This window comes from Eptesicus fuscus, chromosome 14, assembly GCF_027574615.1.
Source record: "Eptesicus fuscus isolate TK198812 chromosome 14, DD_ASM_mEF_20220401, whole genome shotgun sequence".
In the NCBI taxonomy this organism is placed as follows: domain Eukaryota; kingdom Metazoa; phylum Chordata; class Mammalia; order Chiroptera; family Vespertilionidae; genus Eptesicus; species Eptesicus fuscus.
The window spans coordinates 38,397,627-38,425,116 of NC_072486.1; the positions used below are offsets into that span (position 1 = coordinate 38,397,627).

Below are 27,490 nucleotides of genomic sequence, written 5' to 3' on the forward strand. Positions count from 1 at the left end.
GTATTACTCAAATATCAACCAAAATAAAACAGCCAGAGCTCAAGAATCACTGGTAAATTAATTTTCACAAGTACATTTAAATCCTGAAAAGAGACCTTTGCCTTTTCATATGCTAACACTAGTAAAGAAGTCTTTTTTAAGTAAAACAAAATCCATACATAAACAAACATTAAGCTAAATCCGAAGTATCTTTTTCTCTGAAATTAGCCTTTGTGGCCACATATTTAGGGAGATAAAATTGTCTTCATTTGCCTGGGTCTATCCCAGTTTTAAAAAACAAAACAAAAACCTTACTATAATATTATTAAACTAGTAGAGACCCGGTGCATGAAATCCGTGCATGGGTAGGGTCCCTACGTCTGGCTGGCGATCAGGGCCGATTTTTGGGGCAACTGGAGGGGCGATCGGGGGACCCCCACTGGCACCCGCCTTGGCTGGCCTGGGGCCTGTGGGCTGGGGGGGGGGCTCCTGTGTTGAGCATCTGCCCCCTGGTGGTCAGTGCATGTCATAGCGACCGGTCATTCTGCCATTTAGTCGATTTGCATATTAGACTTTTATTATATAGGATAGAGAAGGGATAAATACAATAAACAATCAAAAAACAAGAATTACTAACAAATTTAACATTCAGCTGTTAGAGTAAATTTTCTGTGTTAAAACGTGAAAAACCTGTATCATTTAGTAACCTACAAATGGGTTAACCTTCTTGAGTGGTAATATTAAAGACAAATTATATGTTTTATCTTATGCCTTAAGTACTTCACTATCTTTGATTTAACCAGATGTTGTTATCTTAGGTTCGAATAATAATTTTATTGACTGAAGAGACTGCTGACCTAGCCAGGTCACTTCATTCAAATTACACCTCTACATTAATTTTAAAAATAAAATGAAACACATGTCTAATACAGTCCTGTATATAAAAAATTTTATCACAAAATAAAGGACAAACTTGATCCCCCCCATGTCTATTTTGGGGTTTAAAAAAAGGCTCTATCTTTTGAAGATTTTTTAAAAAGTATGGTCCTATTAAAATTCATAAATATTTCAAATTATATTGTAAAAAAGTAAAATAACATAGACTCTATAATCTTAAATATTGTGTTTGAATCTTTATAGTTAATGCTTCTCACCTCATGACAAAATACATATATATTATATTTAAAATTCACTTACATACATAATTTGCTCAATAAAAGTATAGGTCCCTCTCCTTTCTTCACCAAATTGTGCTACAATTATAAAGTACATTCTGTTTGTCCACTAGTGAAACCACAGGTAAATTGCACTAGAAAGTATGGTCTTTTAAAAAACTATTAATACTTAGCTATCATGTTTAAAACAAAATAGCAATTATCTTCTAAAACATTTATTCTCTAAACATTCAACATACTACTCTGATAACCTAACAGGATGTCTACAGCCATACCACCCAAAATATGCTCAATCTCATCTGATTTTGTAAGCTAAGCAGGGTCTGGCTTGGTTAGTACTTGATAACCTAATAGAATTTATATATTTAAATTTAAAACTAAATTTTGAAAATTAAAAAAAGTCATCAAAATATTAGTTTGTGTTGCCCTAACTGGTTTGGCTCAGTGGATAGAGCGTCGGCCTGTGGACTGAAGGGTCCCAGGTTCGATTCCGGTCAAGGGCATGTACCTTGGTTGCGGGCACATCCCCAGTGGAGGGTGTGCAGGAGGCAGCTGATCGATGTTTCTCTCTCATCAATGTTTCTAACTCTCTATCTCTCGCCCTTCCTTTCTGTAAAAAATCAATAAAATATATATATAAAAAATATATATATATATATATTAGTTTGTGAAACTAATTTAAATATTAAAATATATTGTAATATAACTTTTAATTATATACCATTCAAAACTTTCTAGCTTAATAACCTAATACTTCAAACATATACTAATCAGTTGGAACCAATTATTTAATATTTTAAGCATGGAAAATTACATATAACAATGCATTCAAATTCAAAAAGTATATACCTCTTAATAAAACATATAAATGGCACTTAAGCTGCTAAAACAAAATACAAAAATATAATCCACAGTTTTCACACAAAAAGTAAATACTTCTTGATTTAAGTGGCAACTATTTTACTGCATTACTATATATATATAGCAAATAACAGTTTCCCCTATTATATGGAATAAAAGCAAATTATAATATCATAGGAAATTTTTTAAAAAGCTCAATTCTCCAAAACTCATCCATCCAATTAAAATTAAAGGGAAGTGGGGTGAGGGAGGAAACAGGTAAGATTTGAAAGACTTTCTAAAGAGCCAAAATATATACCAACCAAGACGATGACTCTTAAAAGGGTATTCTTATCCTATCTAATAATAGAGTAACATGTAAATTACCATCACTCCGCTACGCCCACGATTGGGCGGCGGGAGGCTGGGGGGCGGGACTCGGGGTGGCCTATCCGGCCATTGAGAGGCACAGATCCGCTGCCACTGAGGGGGGCTACCCTGCTGTTGAGAGGCGCAGGGGGCGGGACTCCTGCCCCCTGTGCCGCTCAACGGCCAGATCCGCGGCCGCTGAGGGGGCCTGCCACGGACACCCAGCTGCGCCTCTCAACAGCAGGGTAGCCAGGTGTCTGCGGCAGCCCCGCTCAGAGGCCGTTGAGAGGCGCAGGGGGCGGGAGTCCCGCCCCCTGCGCCTCTCAACAGCAGGGTAGCCCCCCTCAGCGGCCACAGACCATCAAAAGTGGGGGAGCTGGGTGCCTGGCTGCTCCGGCACCAGGCCTTTCAGAAGCCTCCGGCGTGGAGGCACCCAGCGGACAGGCACCCAGCTCCACCGCAAAAAGTGAAAGCGTGTAGGGGACCCTACATGTGCATGATTCAATCATGCACTGGGCCTCTAGTTATATATGTTTCTACATTTGGCATTATTCTAACTAATCTTCAAAATAATAAAAATTAAAGAACACAAAGGAGAGAGGGTCAAGAGGCAAGCACAGCTACAGCTCCCGTAAGACATCATGACAAACCCAGACAGAAAATAAAGAATTAAGCTGCATATGCTCAATAAAAAGGTTATCTTCATTAAAATCTTAGTACTTAAAATTATATGCTGTATTGTCTAGAAAAATCACTTATCTGAAAACCTCACATCCTGATGACACTGGACATGAGCTTACTATATTTCTATTCACTTCAGTAAAAATTAAGCTACCCATCAGCTTTCTGATACAGTTAAAAAATTAACCTGAAAATATGAAAGCAAGTCATTGCTTTAAAATGTATTCTGTATGCTTCCTAAAAGAGAAATGTAGTTATAGAGTATACATACATACTCCCAATTTAGGTATAGCATTCTCAAAAGATGACACAATAAAAGACAGTAATGATACTTATATTGTAAGGTATTTGCAAGCACTTAAATAGTAAGTTTATATTTAACTAGTAGCCCATTTGCAGGAAGAATCCTGCAAGCGGCCACTGTGGCTGCGTGCGCTGCCGCTGCCGCCCGCCACGCTCCGCCCCGCCCGCCACGCTCCGCCCCGCCCCACCCCGCCCGGGCTTTCCCTCTGGCAGCCACCTTGCTTTCTGCTTTTCCTCCCTCTTCCTTCTAAGTTGTCTTCAGTCTTCACTCCTCCCTCCCTCAGCGTATGCAAATTAACCGCCATCTTTGTTGGGTAATTTGCATACTCGCCCTGATTGGCTGGTGGGCGTGGCTTGGGTGCGGTCAATTTGCATAATACTGTTTTATTAGGTAGGATTAGTGCTTTTTTGAACAGATGTTATATCTAAATCTCTCTACAGTCCCTGTACCCCTCCCCCCAAAAAACCTACCACCATTATAAAACTGCTTTTTAGCTTTTCCCCTCCTATTTTTTCTACAAATGTTATAAAGGGAAAAGAAAAAAGCAGAAAATGGGAGACTTCTTATAGCCAGTGCCAGTGTGTCCATAAAAAAAATCTCAGAAGTTTTAGTTAATGGGAAATGAACTATTTAATTAAATTATGTTTAAACTAAAATCTTATTATTTCTCATATAAAATAATCTTAAAAAAAAATTTATGATTCTGAGGTTGTTACAAAAAGAAAAAAAGGAGCCTTACGAAAAGGAAATATATTGCCAAATATAAATCTCTAATCTTTAATATTGCTCTTATTTAACTTACAAAAATTGCTGCAAAAAGGGAAGAAACAAATCTGGTAATTCATAATTAAAAAACCATGAAGAATGACTCATTGAAACAATTTGTTTCTCTAAATGTGTTCCATAATGGTGTCAGTCCCTGAAAAGAGGATACTAAAGTCAAATAAGTTTGGAAAACTCTTCCTGTCTAGGAAGTTCACCACACACATTGGCTACTAAAGTTTCTGAGAAGTCACAGTAAATAAACAGAACTTATTTGGCCCTACATTACACAAATTATTTTTACTTTAAACCCTGTTTTTCTTAAAGTTGTTTTAGTACACTTAGCCATACCCAAGATATTAAAAGTTACAAGGAATAATTTAATAGTAATCCACAAGTCATTCAATATTGGTAACTCCCTTTCTTCCCCTGTAAGTTATAGATGCTTCTAGCTAGTATAAGCACCAATCTGATGTTTCTAGCTAGTATAAGCACCAAAAGTAAGATAGTTATTAGAGCCAAAAATTTAAGGGGTTGAGGGAAGAAGAGGCTGTTGGTTCAATGTCTTCTGGTTGGTTTCATAGTGGTTGGTGAGGGTGAGGTGGAGAAAGGAAGATGAGAGAGGGGAAACTCTTACTCTAAAAAACAAGGTCAGCTCATAACATTCTTTGGAGGCAATCCAAACATCTAACATAAATGAGTTTGCCACAAGGGGGAGCCATTCCCCATAACACCTGGCATGCATATCTTTTCAAATAAAAATAGGTAATAACATTGAATCAACACTTTATTTTTAAAATATCCACATAACTTCAACTAAAATAACAATGAAAATGTTATTACTCATTTTAAAATTCATACAATAAAGGAAAAAGAAAAAGGCTCTCTTTCTCAATTAGAGCAGCCAGTACCTGCCATAATATTCAAAGATGTGACAGGCACAATTGGTCAAAATAAAATTTAGTACAAAAGCAGGCAATGGTTCAAAGACAGCACAGCAAATCAACTTTATTGGCCTAGCACAGCATGAATTCGACAAATATTCCTTCTCTCTCCTCATTCTGTAGAGAGGCAAGGCTAACAGATCAGATCAGGATTAATAATTGTTTCACTATTAAAATATTAGCCATTTAATCATGAATTAACACCCTGACTTAAGTTATCTGGTACAAACAACATAGAACCAGGATAAAATATAAAACAAGCTTTTAAAGAGTTTGGGGTGGGGGGGGCGGGAATTAGAATTAAATTGCTTCAGTTTTCACAGGTCTTACTATAGGGTTCAGACTGTGTGCTGATTAAATACTGAATGAAATTTCAATATTTAGATAGAAATGTCATGTACTCCTTAACAGATAAAATTCCCGATTTACTTGCCTTTTTGCTTTTCTACCATCAAAGAAACAGAACAATAAATGAATATTTGAACAAAACAAAGATGTTAGAAAAACTAGGATGGATGTGGAAGATTACAAAATTATTGGCCAAAAATTCTTTCCAAGTATATATATATATATATATATATATATATATATATATATATATATATACACACACACACACACACACTCACTACTGAGTAATATGACTATGCCACTCCGATCATTAAGAAATGACTCTAGTTTTGGCCATGTGACTCCTTTGGCCAATAAGACATTAGCAAACACAACACACGCAAAAGCTTAAGCACCAGGAATTACTCTCTTTTCTGCTTTATGGAACCCTGCAACTACTACCATGTGTATGAGCCCAGGCTAGTCTGCCAGATGATGAGAAAAACCTGATCATCACCCCAGTTGACATTGCACCAAACACCAGGCATATAAAAATGAGGTCTCCTGCCCAGCCCACATGGCTCAGTAGTTGAGCATCGACCTATGAACCAGGAGGTCAAGGTTCAATTCCAGTTTGATTCCCAGTCAGGGAACATGCGTGGGTTCCCGGTCTTGATCCCCAGTGTGGGGTGTGCAGAAGGCAGCCAATCAATGATTCTCTCTCATCACTGATGTTTCCATTTCTCTCTCTCCCTTCCTCTCTGAAATATATATATATATATGTATGTATATATATTTTTTTTTTTCTTTTTAAGTGAGGTCTCCTAATACAAATTGATCTGCCAACCACTAGACATGTGAATTAAGCTATCAAGACCCAGCATGTGAATTAAGCTATCAAGACCCAGCAGAGCTGACAAAGGTAAAAAGAATTTAAAGAAATAATTTTAAACCATTAAGCTTTGAGGGCTTTTGTTTTCTGTAGCACAAGAAGTGATATAGATAGGTTACAAACTTTTAGCAAAAATCTGTATGTATGTTTCTATTCTCAAAATAGATTTTTATTATAGTTGATTGATATTACACCACTCACCTCAGTCGCATTAGAGAAATGACATGAATTATTGACACAATATGTAATTCCACATGTTCTTCAAACTTTTCAAGCAACTTGCAAGGATAATAGATGAAGATGGAAAACCAAAGAACAGGATGTCTTGATCCTTGGTCAGTGTTGTGTGTGTGTGTGTGTGTATGTATACATATATACATATACACAAAAACCTCAAATTAATTTTTGGTGTCTCAAGGATAAAGGCTGAACAGACACAAAATGAATGTTTCTGAAAACTACATACAGAGTAATAGTACAGGGATAAATACCATCACTATAAAGATCATAGAAATTACTCATAACCTGTCATCTTTTGTTTCCACAGAATTTATGGCAAATTATTTTGATTGCTCTGATTTTACTATTTAAAATAAAGAGGGAGGAGGGGACTAGTCTCCTCAGGATACAAACCCAACACGAATATTTTTGGTTTAGGTTCCACAAGCTACTGGTAGTCAGGGCCATCAGGTTATACAATCTGGGGAATGATATTCACATTATTGTAAATGGCTGCAGTGACAATTTATGCCATCATACAGCACAGTGGCCATGCTGGTAGTATTTATTCTTTTGGTCTGATCTAAACCCGGAACTGAAATTATGGAAACCTGTCTGAAAATTCAAACTAATGGGTTTTTATTTTTTTTAAATATATTTTTATTGATTTCAGAGAGAAAGGGAGAGGGAGAGAAAGATAGAAATATCAATGATGAGAGAGAATCATTGATTGGCTGCCTGCACGCCCCTACTGGGGATTGAGCTGCAACCCGGGCATGTGCCCTGACCAGGAATCGAACCATGACCTCCTAGTTTATAGGTCAATGCTTAACCACAGAGACATCCCAACCGGGCATTAATAGGTTTTTATTTACAGTCCAAGCTCCACCATTTGCACAGGTTACAATATCAGAATACAAAAAAATACAAAATACATATTTTAACATTATTATATACAATCTATTTTATCTATTAAAAATAATGTTAATTACATATACTCATTACCATTATAATGAACTTCTTTCTTTGACACTGCTAAATGTATTTTCCAAAGTAAGATTAAATGAAAAGAATAAAGGTCAGATTCCCACTCTTCTCTATTAACTCACTCTCTTCTCTCTTCTCATACAGTAACTAGAACAGGTTCTACTGAAACCTAAACTATTGAACTTAGTTAATGAAAAGTCATCAATGACCAAACCATCAAGCTTTATTTCTGAGCAATCACTGGAACGTGAATTGGCTTTATTACCCACAATTTATCTTTGTTATGACTGATATTAAGTGAAACTTAATAGCTAATATTGATAACTCCCTTCCCCTAAAATACTAATTCACATTAACTCAATTAATGTTATCATCTCAACCAATTATTCTGAAGACAAATTATCATGTCCGTATGTAGGCTAATTCATATGACATCATCAAAATATATAGCTTCGCTATGTGATTCTACTAAAAAGCAGGCATGATAATGCCATAGATAAGAAGGAGGGGGATAGCCCTAACTGGTTTGGCTCAATGGATAGAGCCTCAGCCTGCGGACTCAAGGGTCCCAGGTTTGATTCTGGTCAAGGGCATGTACCTTGGTTGCGGGCGCATCCCCAGTGGGGAGTGTGCAGGAGACAGCTGATCAATGTTTCTCTCTCATCGATGTTTCTAACTCTCTGTCCCTCTCCCTTCCTCTCTTTAAAAAGTCAATAAAATATATTTAAAAAATAAAAAGGAGGGGGATACTGGAAGAGAAATGAAGTATAAGATACATTTTTAATTTCTGAAGATAAGTATTAACATCACATTCTAAAAGGCGCTCAGAGCTTCCAGAAAGAGTGATTAACAAAATGAAGTCCTTAAATACCTAGAAATAGATCTAACAAAAGATGTGCAGGATTTGTAGGCTGAAAACCAAAATATATTGAGAAAATAAATGAAGGGAAATACCATCATCACAGACTAGAAGATTCAATATTGTGAAGACATCAATTCTACCCAAACTTACTATAGTTTTTCACTGTAATCACAATCAATATCCAGCAGATTTCTCTGTGGAATCTGACATGCTAACTGTCAAGTTTATGGAAATATAAAGAATAAAAAAAATCTTGAAGACCAGCAAAACTGATAAACTTATTCTACTAGATATCAAGGAAGTTATATAAAGTCACACCAATTCAGACAAACCAAACAATGAAATTAAAGTGAGCCCAGAAACCCACACCTATGTGATCAATTAAGTTATAACTAAGGTAACAATGAACTTTAATGGAGAGTAATGTCTTTTTGGAAAATAGTTGAGGCCACTGAATACCTTATGGAAAAATATGAACCTTGATCTTTTAACTTTAGGGTAGGCAAAGATGTCTTAAATAGGATACAAAAAGCACTAATCATAAGTGGGGGTAAAAAAACCTTATAAATTAATTTACATTAAAAAAACTTCTAATAATTGAAAGACATTCTTAAGAGTGAAAAAAATAAGCTACCAAGCGAAAGGAAGTATTTGCAATACATTTAGCTGACACAATTCTTATCCACAATAATATATAAAAACTCCAACAAATCAATTAGAAAGAAAAAAAGCCAATTGGAAAATGGGCGAAAGAGTACACCAGGTACTTTTACAAAAAGAAGATATCCAACTGAACTATCTATATATATAAAACCCTAATATGCAAATAGACTTGAACGGTGGGACAACTCAACAACCGGTCGCTATGCCGTGCGCTGACGACCAGGGGGCATGAGTGGAACATGGCAGGCGTCAGCAGCAGGTGGCAGAGCACAGAACATGGTGGGCATTGGCTGCGGCAGGATGGTTGAGCAGGTGAGCGGGGGCACCAGACCAAGGCGGGATGCTGGTTGCTGTCATGGGGCGAGCCTCTGGTGGTTACTGAAAATTCTTTGCTCCTGCATGCCGCAATCCCGCCCAGGCCTCTCTACCTCCCCCTGCTCCTGAGGGGTGATTGGGGCTGGCAGCTGCCGCTCACACCCACTGCCAGCGCCCGGTGCTGGTCCCAATCACTCCGCACCGTCAATGGGTGCAAGCAGTGGTTGCCAACCCCGATTGCCCCTGAGTGCTTCTCCACTTCCCCCTGCCCCTGAGGGGCGATCGGGGCAGCAGCCCCTGCTTGTACCCACTGACAGCGCTGGCCCCACTCACACCTGCTGCTGGCACTGGCCCCAATCGCTCTGCGCCATCAGCAGGTGTTACTGGGGCTGGCGCTGTCAGTGCGTGGGAGCAGCGGGAGCAGGGCTGCCGGCAGACAAGGGACTGGGGGCCGTGGCAGGAGGGGCCGGTCTGGGGCGAGGAGGATGGGCCAAGACCCATCCCTGTGCCCACTGCAGCCTCATGGCCCACAGTTCCTTTCAAAATGCATGAATTCGTGCACCAGGCCCCTAGTCATTATATAAAAAGGTGCTTGACCTCCTTAATCCTCAGGGAAATGTAAATTAAATCCACAATGAGATACTATTACACAGCCACCAGAAGAGCTAAAATGAAGAAGATAGATACTATTAAGTGTAACCAAGGATGCGGAACACTGCTGATAGGAAGTGGGGGAATATTATTCAGCCATAAAAAAGTAATTATTTTTGCAACAACATGGATGGACCTTGAAGGCATTATATTTAAAGTCAAAGTTAAGTCAGAGAGCCCTAGCCGGTTTGGCTCAATGGATAGAGCATCGGCCTTTGGACTGAAAGGTCCCAGGTTCAATTCCGGTCAAGGGCACATGCCTGGGTTGTGGGCTTGATCCCCAATAGGGGGTGTGCAGGAGGCAGCCAATCAATGATTCTCTATCATCATTGATGTTTCTATCTCTCTCTCCTTTCCCTTCCTCTATGAAAACAATAATATATATTTTTTAAAAAGGCAGAGAAAGATAAATACTGCATGACCTCACTTGTATGTAGAACCTTAAAAAAAAAAAATTGAACTCACAGATACAGAGAACTGATGTTTGTCAGAAGGGGGAGTGAAAAGGGTAAAGGCAGTCAAAGGGTACAAACTTATTATATACTAGGTGTACCAGTTAATAATGCGGATTTTTTTCAATAGATGGAGTTACACATATGTTGATATATATGCGATTTGATATGTATGCTATTTTGCTATATTGACAGCAAGCTTCAAAACTTCATATGTCAAATTTTTTTAAGGTGTTAACATCATAGATATTTTTACACTTAAAAATGTCAAATTTAGTGCCAAAAAAAAAGAACATTTGCGGGAAGTTTTAATTCATTACTTTATCTTGAAGAAAAAGTTATCGTATACTTTGGGAAGCTTATGGTAAACATGCTGCATCTCAAGATATTTGTGAACGCTGGTTTAAATGCTTTAAAAGTGATGATTTCTGCCCTAACCGGTTCGGCTCAGTGGATAGAGCGTTGGCCTGCGGACTGAAGGGTCCCAAGTTCGATTCCAGTCAAGGGAATGTACCTGGGTTGCAGGCACATCCCCACTAGAAGGTGTGCAGGAGGCAGCTGATCGATGTTTCTAACTCTCTATCCCTCTCTCTTCCTCTCTGTAAAAAATCAATAAATTTTTTTTTTTAAAGTGATGATTTCTGTGTGAAAGACAATGAACGTCCAGGTCAACCGAAAAAGTTTGAAGACCAACAATTACAAGCATTATTGGATGAAGATGGGTGTCAAACTAAAAAAACAACTTTCAGAAAGAATAAACATTGCTCAGCAAACAATTTCCGATCATTTACAAGCAATGGGAAAGATTTTAAAGGGAGGAAAATGGGTGCCACATCAACTGAACGGAAGATAAATGGAAAAACAAAAAGTCAACACTAAAATGTTGCTTCAACGGCACGAAATAAAGTCTTTTTTGCACCAAATTGTGACTGACGATGAAAAGTGGATTTATTTTGAGAATCCCAAATGCACAAAATCATGGGTTGATCCAGGTCAACCATCAACATCAACTGCAAGGCCAAATCACTTCAGAAGACAATGCTCTGCATTTGGAGGGATCAGCAAGGTGATGTGTATTATGAGCTTCTAAAACCAGGTGAAACCGTTAATACTAATCGCTACCAACAACAAATAATCAATTTGAACCATGCTTTGATCATGAAACAACCAGAATGGGCCAGAAGACATGATCAAAGTGTGGTTCAACTGATTATTTGCTTCATGATATCGCACCATCACACACTTCAAAACCAATTAAAGACACGTTAAAAGATCTTGCCTGGGAAGTATTAACCCCACCCGCTGTATTCACCAGACCTTGCTCCTTCAGGTTACCACTTGTTCTGATAGATGGCACACTCACTTTCTGAGCAGCACTTCAAAACATACAAAGAAGTGGAAAATTGGGTCTTTGAATGGTTTGCCTCAAAACCAGAAAAGTTCTATTGGGACAGTATCCACAAATTAGCTGAAAGATGGGGGAAATGTGTAGCTAGCGATGGACATTACTTTGAATAAAGCACTTTTGATGTTTCTCTTGAAATTAGCGTGTTTTCTCTGATTACACTATCCGCCATTATTAACCGGTATACCTAGTAAGTCAGTCACAGGGATGTCTTGTTCAATGTGGTGACTACTAACAACACTGTATTGTATCTATGAAAGTTGGTAAGTTGATAAGAGAGCAGAGATTAAAATTTCTCATCATAAGAAAAAAAGTTTGCAACTATGTGTGGTGATACATATTAACTAAACTTTGTGGTAATCATTTTGCAACATATACATATATCAACTCATTATGTTGCAACTTAAAATTAATATGTTATGTCAACCATCTCAATTAAAAAAAACAAAACCTCACACCCATTAAGCAGTTACTCCCCATTTCCCCCTTCCCAATCATCAATTTGCTTTCTGTTTCTAATTTACCTACTGTGGATATTTCATATAAATGGAACCATACAACATGTGACTTTCTGTGACTGGTTTCTTTCACGTAATGTTTCAAGGTTTATCCACACTGCAGCAGTAGCAGTATTTTATTCCTTTTTATGGATGGATATTTCATTATGTGTATATACCACAATTTAATCAACTTTGTATCTGCATATGAAGTATTTATGGTAATTTTTTATTCTGAGTACTTGTTGAACTCCCTACCATCAATTAACATACTCTTAAGAGTCTTTGGTCAGAAACTAGTCATCACCTATTCAACAAAATGGAAAGCTGTTGTACTATTGCACTAAGTCAATATAACAACTCCTTATAAAACCTGCTTTATTCTGTGGAGCATTTCTAACCACAACTCTTTCAATTGAGTACTATCATCATTATTATTTTTGTAGGTGAGGAAACTGAGACGAAGGACTTTAAGTAGCTATTCAATGTCATGACGGATAAGTGGCAGAATCAGGACTATATTCCTTCCCTTTCCATCCACACCATATCAGAGTTCATTCAGCTACCCACAGTAATCCAGACACAACTCACTACATTGACTATAAAATCATTCTATAAATTACATTTGGAAGCAAGGTTCTCAAATTCAGGACAAGAAAATCCTCAAGTTATAAACTGGTTTAGCTCTAAATATATGTCTGTACATTAGTCCTGTAATTCATAAAGCAATTTCCCAAATAGAAAATTATATAAATGGTTTTTAAAAATCATTTCCTGGAGGGATAACACAAAAATAGGTTAAGAGATAGAGCTTTTAGTGAAAGAGTCAAAGAAATTTTAAATAAAACTACACCAAAAATAAATAAAAAATTTAAAAGATAGCAAAACAATAAAATAAATAAAACTACACCACAATAAGTATGGCTCATTTTGTTCTACTGCTCTCTTCTGGATCCCATTCAGTTTCATAAAGCCAGTGCATATGAACAAACCCAAAGCTACCTCCCAGTCTGCAGAAAACACTTCCACGGTCTCCTAAGTTTTAAAAAAACAACATGCAAACTAAGCTTTTCACTAGATATTCTCCCTTACACCATAGAAATGACTGGATCTGGAGGGTCTTGTAATTAAGGCACATGGACCTTGTACAGGTAACTTTCTAACACTGTCTAAAGCTAAAGAGGTAAAAGCAGTCCTTGCAGCTCACAGATCACATAGATACGGGCCAGAGCCACAGCTGGTAATGAAGATGTATCTGCCTAGAGTTTCCTCTGTGTAATATGCATTAGCCACACACCCTGAATATGTGATGGCACCATGGTAGGCAGCTCTTTAAAGGACTCGAGACCCACATCCTAACCATATATTGGCACGATTAACAAGTCTCACTATGTCCTTTCATTTAATAGCAAAAGCACAGTTTTTGCCCTGGCCTGTGTTTTCAGTGGTTAGAACGTCAGCCCACTCACCAATGGGTCTCGGATTCAATTCCATCAAGGGCACATACCTTGGTTGCAGGTTCAATCCACAGCCTCAGGCACATGCAGGAGGCAACCAACCAATGGGTCTCTCTGACATCGATGTCTGTCTGTCTGTCTCTCTCTCTCTTCCTTCTCCCTCTCCCGCCCTCGTTACCTTCCACTCTCTAAAAATCAATGGAAAAAATAACCTCAGGTAAGAATTAACAAAACAAAAAAAAGGAAAAATCAGTTTTCCTACTGTACTTACTATATATTTAAGATGAAAATTCTTATCATTTAATAAAAATATAATAATTCCTAACCTTAAAAGAGAATTCGAAAAGCAAATCTAAGAATTATGACATTTAGCCTGGCCGGTGTTGGCTCAGTGGTTGACTGTTTACCTATGAACCAGGAGGTCATGGTTCAATTCCTGGTCAGGGCACATGCCCGGGTTGCGGGCTCGATTCTCAGTGTGGGGTGTGCCAATCAATGATTCTCTCTCACCACTGATGTTTCTATCTCTCTCTCCCTTCCTCTCTGAGATCAATAAAAAAATATTTTTAAAAATAATAATTATGACATTTAAAAGATGACTAAAATAAACTTGCAGAGTACGACAGTGAGAAAGTTTGTAATATGGTGGAAACAAGTGGGATTGGAAGTCAAAAGGCCTAGTATAAAAGCTGACAAAACCCTAGCAGACATATAATAAACTAGAGGCCTGGTGCACGAAATTCGTGCACGGAGGGGGGTTCTCCCTCAGCCCAGCCTGTACCCTCTCCAATCTGGGACCCCTCAAGTGATGTCAACCTTAAAACAGTAAGTTACGCCTATCTATGTTTGTTTCTTACGTCTAAGTTGAGAAAGGTTGGGATAGATGATCACTGAGATCCTTTTGAGATTTTATTTGTCCTCCTTCCGAACTAGAATGATGTCAATTATTATTTAGAAAATCAGACATTTTAGCACCAATAAATGTGAAAATTGGCTGATTTCCTTGGCCTAAGCCAGTGGTCGGCAAACCGCAGCTCGCGAGCCACATGCGGCTCTTTGGCCCCTTGAGTGTTCTAATGCCACTTCTTCAAAATAGACTCGCCCAGGCCGAAAACCGACTTCTGCGCATGGGCCACGAAGTTTCAATCGCACTGTACGTGCCTGCACGTGATATTTTGTGGAAGAGCCACACTCAAGGGGCCAAAGAGCCGCATGTGGCTCACGAGCCGCGGTTTGCTGACCACTGGCCTAAGCAGTCCGTGATCTGAGTGAGAGAATATAGCACCGGCCTTCTTTTTTAAATTATTTTATTGACTTAAGGGAGAGGAAGAGAGAGAGAGAGAAATATTGATGAGAGAGCAACATTGGGAGACTGAGCCTGGAACACAGGCACGTGCCATGACTGGGAATTGAACTGGCTACCTCTCGGTACATGTTACAATGCTCAACCAACTGAGCCACAATGGCCAGGGCAGCACTGGCCTTTTAAAGGTATATGCCCTTGACCGGAATCGAACCTGGGACCTTTCAGTCCGCAGGCCGACGCTCTATCCACTGAGCCAGACTGGCTAGCTAGGGCAGCACTGGCCTTTTAAATGGGCCCACATTCTCTTTCAAAAGCCAGCAGACTTCATTCTGCCTCTGCTTTCTAAAATAATATATGGGGTGTCCCCCAAAAAAGTATACACAGACTTTGAATATTATGAAGGTAGTGTTTATTAAAATACATTTCATTTTCAGTGTCTATGAAAATTTCATTTCATTTCATTTCAACAGCTATCAGCTAAAGTCTGTATACATTTTGGGGGGAACAACCTGTATCATCACCTTAGAGAAGGGTAGGATATAGAAATTAGCTTAATATATGTAAATTCTCTCACATAATCACACAATTAACTAATGATCCTCTTGTTCCACAATATATTTAATAGTCAAAATTTATTCAGCATCTACTATGTGATGGATCCAGTACGAAGTACTTTTAAGGCATTGTCACATAAACCAAGAAGATAATTTTAGGCGATTTTCAGATAAGAAAACTGTTTGTTGTAGGACTGGAAAATACATGGCTGAATTCATTTCATTTCCAAGGTAAATCCTTGCAAAAGAAAACAACAGAATCTTAATTATTTCATAAATTACCTTAAGAAAAAAGAACATAAGTAGAAACCAATTTAAATTCTAATGTTCACATCGAGAATGTATTTTATTAACATTCCCAAGAGGTTTCATTTCATATATAGTCTTACCTTTTTATTTCAAACCTATAGTGAAATGAGAAACAAAGAACAGAAACTTGTCTAAAACATAATTAAAAGTTTCTTTAAAAAAAAAACTAAAAACCTCTTACCTGAGCATGAAAATTGGACATAGTTGTTGTCTCTATATCCTTCTTTCCCAAAATCTCCATTTTCACTGGCGAATTGGGAAAATTAAATGAAAAGTAGTCTAAAAAGTCAGGTAAATAAGCAGCTGCCCCATGAACAATACCCATTACATAGAAAGCTGCAGAGTTTTCATTTTCACTGAATACTAGACCCACAAACTCTTCTGCAAACCTCTCCATCTCCACAGGAGACAGGTGAGTGAGTTCATTACTGTAGGCATGGATAACTGCTGCACCTCCATTAGGCTGGTGCTCAATATGAATCAGCTGTCTGAACTCCAAAGTGTCCAACCTTCTGAGATTATTCTGAACCCGTGGCTCCTTTAATGAGACAAATGGAAGCTCACTGTTCTCTGGAAGTTTGGAACCATAGTTCTTGGTATCCAAATTCTTTCCACCATAATCCTTTATGTTATCATTTAGGATGCCTTTGGCTTCTTGATCTTCAACATCAGATAGCAATCCTGAGCAGATGGTTTGAATAGATTTGCTATACATTTTTGGATGCTTCCGTTTTTCATTCTCTTTGTGTTTCTTTTTCTTTTTCTTCTTTACCTTTTTATTTTGTAAGTCTTCTACATTTGTTTTTGGTTTCTCCTTCCCACCTGTTGGGAAAAATTTTTTTATTGAACTCCATATTTTAGTTTCTTAAAAAACCATGCGTTAGGAACTGTTTTATAAATAATAAGCAAAGTTTACTCAAAATTAAGTTTATCTTTGGGAATCATTTTACACAGTATTGATACTCATAATTTAGTAAGTCTCTGCTTCTCTCTCTCCACACGGGGGGGAGGGTGTGGTTGGGGGGGCGCGCGCGCACACACACTCACACACACACACACACACACACACACACACACACACACACAAAGGCTTAAGACAAAGTTACACCTTTCTGACATGAAACAGATGCTCAATCAGTGTTTTACTGAAGTAATGAAATGAATGAATGTTTCAGAAAGCATAATCTTCAACTTTCAAATGTAGAAAATCAGAAATGAAGTTGAATGGTCAATATGAACAATGCCCTTCAGACATTTCCCAATGATATATATAAAAATATATGATGATATATACACGGTGTCCCAAAAAATATATACATGCTTTAACAGCTGATAGCTGAATTTTGAAAATGAAATGTATTTTAGTAAACACTGCCTTTATAATTATTCAGTGTGCATGATGAATTATATTTACTTTAAGTTCTTAAAATTGCATATAGGTATCAAGATTTATAAATCATAAAAGGAGAAAAATACTTGCTTAATATAAAAGCAACATAATTCCTTAGCTTTTTATCATATTTCCTTCTTAAAAAACTACTCTTGCATCTAAAATGGGCTGTTTAAGGTCCACTATAGTTTACAAAGTTCCCAGTGAAGACCCCAGAACAGGCGTCCTAAAACTATGGCCCGCGGGCCACATGCGGGTGTTTTTGCCGTTTTGTTTTTTTTACTTCAAGATATGTGCAGTGTGCATAGGAATTTGTTCATAGTTTTTTTTTAAACTATAGTCCGGCCCTCCAACGGTCTGAGGGACAGTGAACTGGCCCCCTGTTTAAAAAGTTTGAGGACCCCTGCCCCAGAAGATACCATAGAGATGACAAAACAAGAATAATTTCTCATGTCTTAAGTACAAATGATACCCATGTACCAAATAATAAAAGAGTAATATGCAAATTAACCATCACTCTGCTACATCCACAAGCCACGCCCACTGGTCATGCCCACCAGCCCATCAGGAGTGAATATGCAAATAAACCCAACCAAGATGGCTACCAGCCACAGAGAGCAGGAGGGAGGCTTGGGTTTCCCCGGCAATGGAGGAAGCTAAGCTTTCCGCCTGCCCTTGCCGGCCTAGGCCTCCACTCAAGGCTACAAAGTTTCAATGACAGAAGATACATAAATCCAAACAGAAATGGCGGCAGCCACGGAGCTGGAAAGAGCAGGAGGCTAGGGTTGCCCCCGGCAATGGAGGAAGCCAAACTTTCCGCACACCCTGGCCGGCCCAGGGCTCTGCTTAAGGCTACAAAGTTTCAATTATAGAAGATACATAAATCCCAACAGAAATGGCTGCCGCCAGGGAGCAAGCAGAAGGCTTGGCTCCCCTCCAGGCTACAAAGTTTCAATTATAGAAGATAAATAAACCCCAGATACTGGGGTCTCCGCTTGGGTTGCCAGGGGGCGTGGCCAGCCTGCAAACCAAAACAGGCCCCTTGCCCAGGCCACCCCACACCCCAAGGAAACCCACACCCTGATCCGTGACATTCTTCAGGGCAAACCAGCCGGCCCCCACCCGTGCACCAGGCCTCTATCCTATCTAATAAAAGAGTACTATGCAGATTGACCATCACTCCAACACACAAGATGGCTGCCCCCATGTGGTCAAAGATCCTGTCCCCATGTGGACACAAGATGGCCAGCAGGGGAGGGCAGTTGGGAGGGACCAGGTGAGCAGGGGAGGGCAGTTAGGGGTGACCAAGCTGGCAGAGGAGGGAAGTTGGGGGCGATCAGGCCTGCAGGGAAGGGCAGTTGGGAGGGACTCAGGCCTGCAGGGGAGGGCAGTTAGGGGTGACCAGGCCTGCAGGGGAGGGCAGTTAGGGGTGACCAGGCTGGCAGGGGAGCAGTTAGGCATCAATCAGGCTGGCAGGGGAGTGGTTAGGGGGTGATCAGGCTGGCAGGCAGAAGCGGTTAGGGGCAATCAGGAAGGCAGGCAGGCAAGCAGTTGGGAGCCAGCAGTCCTAGATTGTGAGAGGGATGTCCAACTGCCTGTTTAGGCCCGATCCCGGTGGGATGGAGCCTAAACAGGCAGTCAGACATCCCTCGAGGGGTCCCAGATTGGAGAGGGTGCAGGCTGGGCTGAGGGACACCCCCCCCCCCGCGTGAATTTCGTGCACCGGGCCACTATTATACCAAATAAAGAGCCAGCAGGGGGGGCATGCCGGAGGCAGCTAGTGGATGATGTTTTTCGCTCATTGATGTTTCTATCTCTCTATACCTCTCCCTTCCGTGTTCGATTCTGGTCAAGGGCACATGCCTGGGTTGTGGGCTCAATCCCCAGTAGGGGGTGCGCAGAAGGCAGCCAATCAATGATTCTCTCTCATCATTGATGTTTCTATCTCTTTTTCCCTCTCCCTTCCTCTCTGAAATCAATAAAAAAGAAGAAGAAGAAGAACAGTCTATGCCCAGCGCATTCTCTTACCTACCATTCTTATCCCTTAAATTATGGGTTTGCTTCCAGTCTATTCAAATTTTCTTTCCCAGAATATTCAAATATCAATGATATTCTCTCAAAGTATTCTTTCTGATCTCTCCACGGTTTGAAAGAATTATCAAGTTCATCCTTGATTATTTTTTACTTCCTTGATACTTTGCCTTAATTTTTGTTCTAATTGCCTTATGACTATCTCTCATCCTGATCATATTCATCCCTTGGTTTACCTGTTTTCAAGGGTTCTCAATGCCTACCAAATAAAACATAACCTCTCTAGTCTAGAAGACAATGCCCTCAAGTACCTCTTGCTCTGGTCAATCTGCACTACTTACAATTTTTTATAAGACATACCTAGTTCTACCTTATCTTTCTACTAATGACAAAGGCATTTCCTCTCCCTAAAATACGCTTGCCCTGCCCAATACTTACTATTGAACTCCTTATTCACCCTTAAAAACTATGTCATTTCCTTCATTTTGCTTTCCTTCATCTCTCCAATTGGAACTGAAATTACTTCACTCTAAATTTATACTAAGTTATTCTATATCCCACATATATGAATATATGTGGTACAGTCATATAAAGTTATTATTTTTTCCATTTATAGGATACTTATATATAATATGTCCTTAAAAACATTCTATGAGTGAAACAAATAACTTTTATACAAATTCAGAGTGAACCGATACTTTTGTCCCCATCATGTGTCCTTCATGGCATCTAGAACACTGCTACAAATGAACATTTAATGAATCTATGAATGAAAAGATTTCTCTTACCAACAGACTACCTGAGGTTTATAGGTTTTCCCTTGCCTCCTTTTCAGTCAAAGTTTTCCACCATATGAATACCACTTAATCCTAACCCTGAAAACAAAAACTCTCTCAAGTTAATAGCAATTCTAAAAAGGGAAAGTTTAATGTTATTAATAAACTATCACTTCTAAAAATTTGTAAGTATGCAATGAAGACCAAATTGGTATCATCATGCAAAGCAAAAATAACAAGGTGTCAACATTATTGATTACATAGGTTTGTAAAGTCATAAAATGCAAAGTCTTAATTCTCTAATAAGTCTATATGCAACTACTTAAGAAATATATTAACAAATTCATACTTGCTTTCTTGGTATAAACTAAACATCAGATTCAGACTAATATCTTCAGAAAAAAATTAATAATGAAAAAGGAAAACAGGGAGTTAATAAAAATGAAAGATAAAAGAGGTTCATATATGTAAGCCAAAACCAAGTGAGTCAAGGAAAAAAGAGTAGTCAATTAAAAAACAACTTAAAAAATGTTTAAAGGACTTAGGTATAATTAATAACTAAACTGGAAAAACATGTAAAATTGAACAAATTAAATGGCTTGTCAAAATAAACAGAATTTCATTTAAATGAAATTTAAATAAGTTTCATATAAATGCCTAACATGTTACTCTGAAATAAAATAGGCACAAGAGTCTATTTCCTAGCCATGAGAATGGATGAAAAAAATAGTATAAAAGTCAGAAACTAAAAAATGCAAACCAGTAAGAAATCAGTCAAGAGATTCTTATATTGAACATCAAGGAATTAAATTCCCATGACAAACTACTCTGTGATTAGATACTAAAGTGAACACAGTGTGCAGAAAAGAGTTAATATGGCATGCTTGCAAGGTTGGCCATTAGCTGGCATCTGAGAACTTGTATTTTGGGAAGATTCCCATCATTCCCTGATAAGAGTGGCACACTGTGCCTAAACTGTGCAACAATGCAGTTTATTTCGAATACCTCTTTCCCTCTGGGAGTCTGGAATTCTGATATAAGCTATAGAGAGGGTGACTATGTGACCAGCCCCCAACTAAAACCCTGGGCATTTAGTCTCTAATAAACTTCACGTGTATTGTCACAATTCACTGCTAGAATAATAAAGTGCATCCTGGGTGACTCCCCTAGGAGAGAACTCTTGGAAACTTGTACCTTGTTTCTTCCAGACATCGCCTCATGTGCCTTTTCTCTTTACTGATTTTACTTTGCACCCTCTACTAAACTAAATCATAGCCATGAATCAACTATATGCTAGTCCTGTGTGTCCTAAATTTTTAAAGTTTTATATAGTCTCTCATTCATTTCCTGTTTTGGAATGACATACAAAATGCAATAGATGTATATGAAGGAAATTTTAAACACTTTAAAACAAGACCATTTTGAATATCAATGTTCTTGTCTTATACTAAAATAGAATTGCTGTCTACGTAACTGGGACCCTCAAAAAGTGTAACAGTAGCCCTAGCCGGTTTGGCTCAGTGGATAGAGCATCGGCCCATGGACTAAAGGGTTCCGGGTTCAATTCCAGTCAAAGACACATACCTCAGTTGCAGGCTAATCCCTGGCCTTGGTTGGGGAAGGCAACCAATCGATGTGTCTCTTTCACACTGATGTTTCTCTCTCTGTTTTTCCCCCTTCCTCCCACTCTCTCTAAAAATCAATGAAAAAATATTCTCAGGTGAGGATTAACAACAACAAAAAAGTGTAACAGTAAAAGGTTGATGGGGGACCCTCCTCCCACAGGTCCACAAACACATGCATACAGTGGATCCCAGAGACACATACACAGAGCACCACAAACACAGAGAGCTAGAGAGAGAATCAGGCACAGAGAAAAATGCAGACACATATACAGCCAGAAAGAAAGAGACACACAGAGACAGAAAAAAACCCATACACAGAGATACAAACTGTTTGTGTTATAATAATATGTAAATATATTTATAAATATATATATTTTTAAAAAAACAACCTTTAAGACCACAAATTAACTGGCATTAATTGCTGCCATTAACCTTAGTATACTTTAGTGTTAATTAAAAAAAAGATTGAATCTGATTTCATATCTAATATAGGAATCGATATATATATAATTGTTATCATACATAAGAAAGTAGTAGTAATTAGCTTAGCTATTTTCAACCTTTGGTCTTTGGAGAATGACTGCTTTTTTCACCTGTTAATATTTTCACTCTTCCTGACATGATTTACCTACCTGTGACCTTTAGTACACTACCAATAACCTTGGACATTGGCTTCTTTAACCCCTATTCCACCTACTCTTTAGAAAGCTTCTTTGATATACTATAATAAAACATATTATAATCACAACATCTATGTTCTTACAACTTATCAATAAATAACAAAAGAAAAGGCTGGAACACATAAGTATGCTCAGAAAAAGTAGTTGGTAGACATTAGATATAAAAGAATGAGCAAAATAAAAGCTTATGATTTGAATCTATCTGTTCCTTTGAACTAGTTTAATAATATTTTCACCATTTACAAGATTTCTGGATTAATAAAAATTTTTAGCCTATATACATAAAACTGTGTATACATCTCTAGTCATATTCAACTTATTGCAGCTTTTAATGAAAATCTGGAGGAAATGAGATTGTTGTAAGAGTTAGCATCTATTTTAGATGTTCCAGTGCCATCAACAATCAATGCCTGTGCCACAGCTTACAACATTATCATAATCAGGAGAAAATTAAAAAGAGAAAATAAAAATTGAAGCCCATAAAAAAAAAAGGGGGGGGGGGCCACAGTTATACATACTGTCCCCACCAAATCGATTCTGCTGCTGCTCCAGAACACCAATGACAAAGGATACCTTTCCCTGATGAAGGCTCTCTTGGGAAATGGCCACACACACAGGGCAAATTGTTTTTGCTATGTAATAGCAATAGCTAACACTTGGTGCTTACCATGGGACAGGTACTGTTTCCCAAAATGAATCAAGTTTTTATTCATTTAATTGTCTATATATTAGCAAATGAAGAGAGGAGAGTTTTGTTGTTGTTTTTTAATCACAAGAGTTAATCTTTCATACGTTTACAAGATTCTCATCCATTTATTAATATTAAATATCTGTGGCCCAGACACTGTCGTTGGCACTTACAACCATGTAAGGCAGTAATTACAGTATTACTTAACTTTCCCACTTTACAGTAAATACATTTTCCCCTTGTCACTCCAAAGGTCACCAATTCATTTCCAAATATACCTCAATTTTTTACCTTATCATCACTAGGTTTCAGTTTAACTCAGTTCAAAATATCTCCTAAATTAAATTGTTCACCTACTTTAAACTCAAGGTTACTATTTCATATTACTGGTGGGGGGGCGGGGGGAGAGGGAAACACTTTAATTTTTAAGGTTATTTTAAATTTTGTTTGCATATGTAATCTCTAGATTCACATATTTAACATTAATTGTATGTTAGGAATCTAACATTTAATTGAATGGCAGGAATTTACATGACTGTACATTTAAATGGGTAAGAAAAAATGACTACTATTTGAATAAACCAATAGGGTAAAATTAAGTAAACATTTCCAGCATTAATCATTAGCTGCTGTGCAGACAGCATTGGTGTGGTAAATTTGACTTCTGCCTCAAAGGCTTAAAATCTAATTAGACAACATAGATAAAATACATGGCAAAAGGACAATGAGCATTAACTAAGTAGCCATCAAGTTAACCTCTGACATGTTTCTTCAAGGTCAACATAATTTTACAAAACATAAAGTTCTTACAAGTAGAAAACAGAGATCAAATAAAGTGCCATCAAAGAACATCTGGAAACATGACAAACAATGAAATGAAAATAAAGAATCTAATGCTGCTTATCCAAAATAATATAAATTAACCAGTTACTTCATTGCACATGTAGTGCTATGGCCTTTTCTCCTTTATGTAGATATAAAGGCTTATCAACACATAAATTCAATATAAAACTAAAGTGAAAATGTTTTGCTCTGCAAATTGTCAACTTGATAGGGCAGCTAAAGAATTTGTTAGCTGTCTAGCAACCAAATGCCAATGATTCTTCTTCTTACCTTGCTGAGTGAATTTAACACTGTCCTTACTTCTATGCTACCACAAATTCTCCTGAAATAGTTCAGATTTATTCTAAATTAGCTCAGAGTAAATGGTTCCCTCCAAATCCCTGACTATGATCTGATTACATCAAATATTTGTAAGATCACTTCCTTCACCATCCCTATCAAGCTAAAAATAGCTTTAGCCTTTTATTTTAGATAATCTAAATATGAATGAGACAAGTAATGCAAACACAAAATTAGATAACCTATTTTTAAATAATTTAAGGAACCTAACAGTTTAATGAACATTAACCCTTTAATACTTTTTATTTTTAAATATATTTTATTGATTTTTTACAGAGAGGAAGGGAGAGGGTAGAGAGCTAGAAACACCGATGAGAGAGAAACATCGATCAGTTGCCTCCTGAGCAAGCCCCACCGGGGATGCGCCCGCAACTAAGTACATGCCCTTGACTGGAATCGAACCCGGGACCCCCCCAGTCCGCAGTCCGATGCTCTATCCACTGAGCCAAACCAGTCAGAGCCCCTTTAATACTTTCTAATGATTCACTAAATAAATATACTAAATACGTATTTACTATACAGATTCAAACTCCCTACCGTTACATTAAATTTTCATTTTCTGACCAGTTTATTCTTAGAAAAATTCAGCGACAAATAACATGTCTTATTTTAATCACTAAGCCAGTAAGTATACTGAACAATACAATACAGTACAACTAAAATCACTGAATATAAACTTACTTTTCAGCAACATCTTTACTTCTCCATTTTCTTTCTTGATCTCATTCATTATTTTATGCTTCTTTTTTTCTCTCTCTTTTTCCTTATCTCTCTCTTTAATTTTGTCTTTGATTTTATCTGAAACACAAAAAAGGAAATGTTTTCAACTATTTTAGAATTTTTCCAATGAACTATAGTGCAATTTCTAAAAATTCCTTTCCTATATTGAACATAGACTAAATAATACACATCAGAAACTACCAAAATTTAGTATACATTTCATTCTTACAATTATTTTTCACTTATTTCATGTCAACCACAATATTAGACTAACTTCAAATCACTTCAAATAATTGGCTAACTTTAATCAATACAGTAAACTACAACGGAAAAAGTACAAGCTTTGAAGTTGGGCATATCTAGATTGGTAACATAACAATGGAAAAATTACTCAATCTCCGTTTCCTAATCTGTAAAATAGTAGTTGACACCTTTCTCATAGGTTACTATAAAGACTAACTAGAGAAAGATACAAAATGGCTACCTAGAGCCTATTATATACTATCAGATGTTAGTTCCCTTAACCTTGCACGTTTTAAAAAGGGTATGACTGATCTGGCTGGCTGGTGATGTTATGATAGTAAGATATATATATAAAACCCTAATATGCAAATAGACTGAACAGTAGAAAAACCAAACAACCGGTCACTATGACATGCGCTGACCACCAGGGAGCGTGCGTGGTACACGGTGGGCGGCGGCCACGGCGGGATACCAGTCACTGTCATTGGGGTGAGCCTCCGGTGGTTACTGAAAATTCTTTGCTCCCGCGGGCCATAGTCCTGCCTAGCTCTTGCACCTGCTGCTGGTGCTGGCCCTGCTCGCACCCGCTGCCGGTGTCAGTCCACTCACACCTGCTGCCGGTGCCGCCGACCCTCCCCCCCATGATCGCTCGGCACTGTCAGCAGGTGTGAGCGGTGGCTGCCAGCCCTGATCGCCCCAAACACTTCTCCACTTCCCCCAGCTCCTGAGGGGCAATCGGGGCCAGCAGCTGCCACTCACACCCGCTGACAGCACCGGCCCCGTTCGCACCCACTGCTGGCGGTGGCCCCAATTGTTTCGCACCATCAGCAGGTAAGAGCAGGGCCAGCGCCATCAGCACATGGGAGCAGCAGCGGGAGCAGGGCTGCCGGCAGACAGGGGACGGGGGGCCGCGGTGGAAGATGCCAGGCGGGGGCGTGGAGGATGGGCCGAGACCCGCCCTTGTGCTCACAGCAGTCTCGTGGCCCACAGTTCTTTCAAGGTGCACAAATTCGTGAGCTGGGCCCCTAGTAACAGGTATAAAAACTCTAGGAATTATTGTTTATAATCTAGTAATTCAAACTTTGAATTTATAAAATTACTAGAGGCCCAGTGCATGAATTTGTGCACAGGTGGGGTCCCTCAGCCTGGCTGGAGATTAGGGCCAATCGGGGCCATCTCACCGAGTCCTGATTGGGGTCCATCGGGGCCGATCAGGGCCAGCCGGCCAGGGGGAGGGACCACGGGAGGTTGGTCAGCCGCGGGAGGTTGGCTGTAGGAGCGCAATGACCACCAGGGGGCAGCTCCTGCATTGAGCGCCTGCCCCCTGGTGGTCAGTGCGCATCATAACTACCAGCAGGTCGTCCAGTCGTCACAGTCACTTAGGCTTTTATATACAGAGATTTGATGTCCTATTAACTCATATTTTTTCAAGCACCTATGTACCCAGTGAAAGAGAAGTAGGGGAGAATGTAAAAATAGTGACATAGTCCTTGCCCTCAAAAAGCATACGATTGATTACAAAGCCACAATGTAAGCACACAAAAACCACAAGATATCCTTCAATGTAGCAGAAATTATATAGTTACTAGAGGCCCGGTGCACAAATTCGTGCACATTGAAAGGAAATTAATTAGAAGAAATACTTTAATATCGCTATTTGTACTTTCTCTATAATAGAAGTATCAACCAAATTCACGATCGACAATGACAGATTGAAACACACGCGTGCAACTGGCGCCAGCAAGAGCTTTATATGTATTGCGCATGCGCGAGTCAACTTAGCCTTTTATATATATAGAATAAACTTGTTTAATTAGACCTGCTTTCTGATGTAGCTAAACTTTTTCCAGCCGAGTGAAGCACCCCAACTTCTCTTTCAGGTAATTGTCAGCAACTCAGCAGTAAATATCAACGTGAAGCACATTATTATTGTAGATCACGCAGGGAGAACAAAGGGTAAAATATTTAACTGCAGCAGTGTTTGACTATATTCTGTGCAGTGAGAAAACCTGAAGTCATTTTCAAGGTCCACCATTTCTTACTTCTTTTCAGTCGGGTCAAGTTTCTAAACTTTCTAAATCTCCGTTTTCCAGCTAATGAAAAGAAAACAGGATTCCACCAAGACTCCTATCTACCTACTCCAGGACTTCTGTGTGGATGAAATGAGATGAGGCACGAGAAAACGCTTCACAGACATTTGGT

The 27,490-nt window shown here is 38.6% G+C and overlaps 1 protein-coding gene across 2 annotated transcripts in view; it reads right to left on the reverse strand.

Annotated features, from left to right (window-relative positions):
- The window catches only part of RSBN1L (round spermatid basic protein 1 like), a 57,639-nt gene that overhangs the window by 17,391 nt on the left and 12,758 nt on the right, over positions 1 to 27,490 (reverse strand). For both annotated transcript variants that reach the window (XM_054725939.1, XM_008149706.3), the window contains exons 2-3: positions 25,007 to 25,123; positions 16,135 to 16,775 (exon numbers count right to left, since the gene is read on the reverse strand). In XM_054725939.1, the coding sequence (XP_054581914.1) occupies positions 16,135 to 16,775; positions 25,007 to 25,123 (758 nt within the window). The remainder of the gene's footprint in view (positions 1 to 16,134; positions 16,776 to 25,006; positions 25,124 to 27,490) is intronic.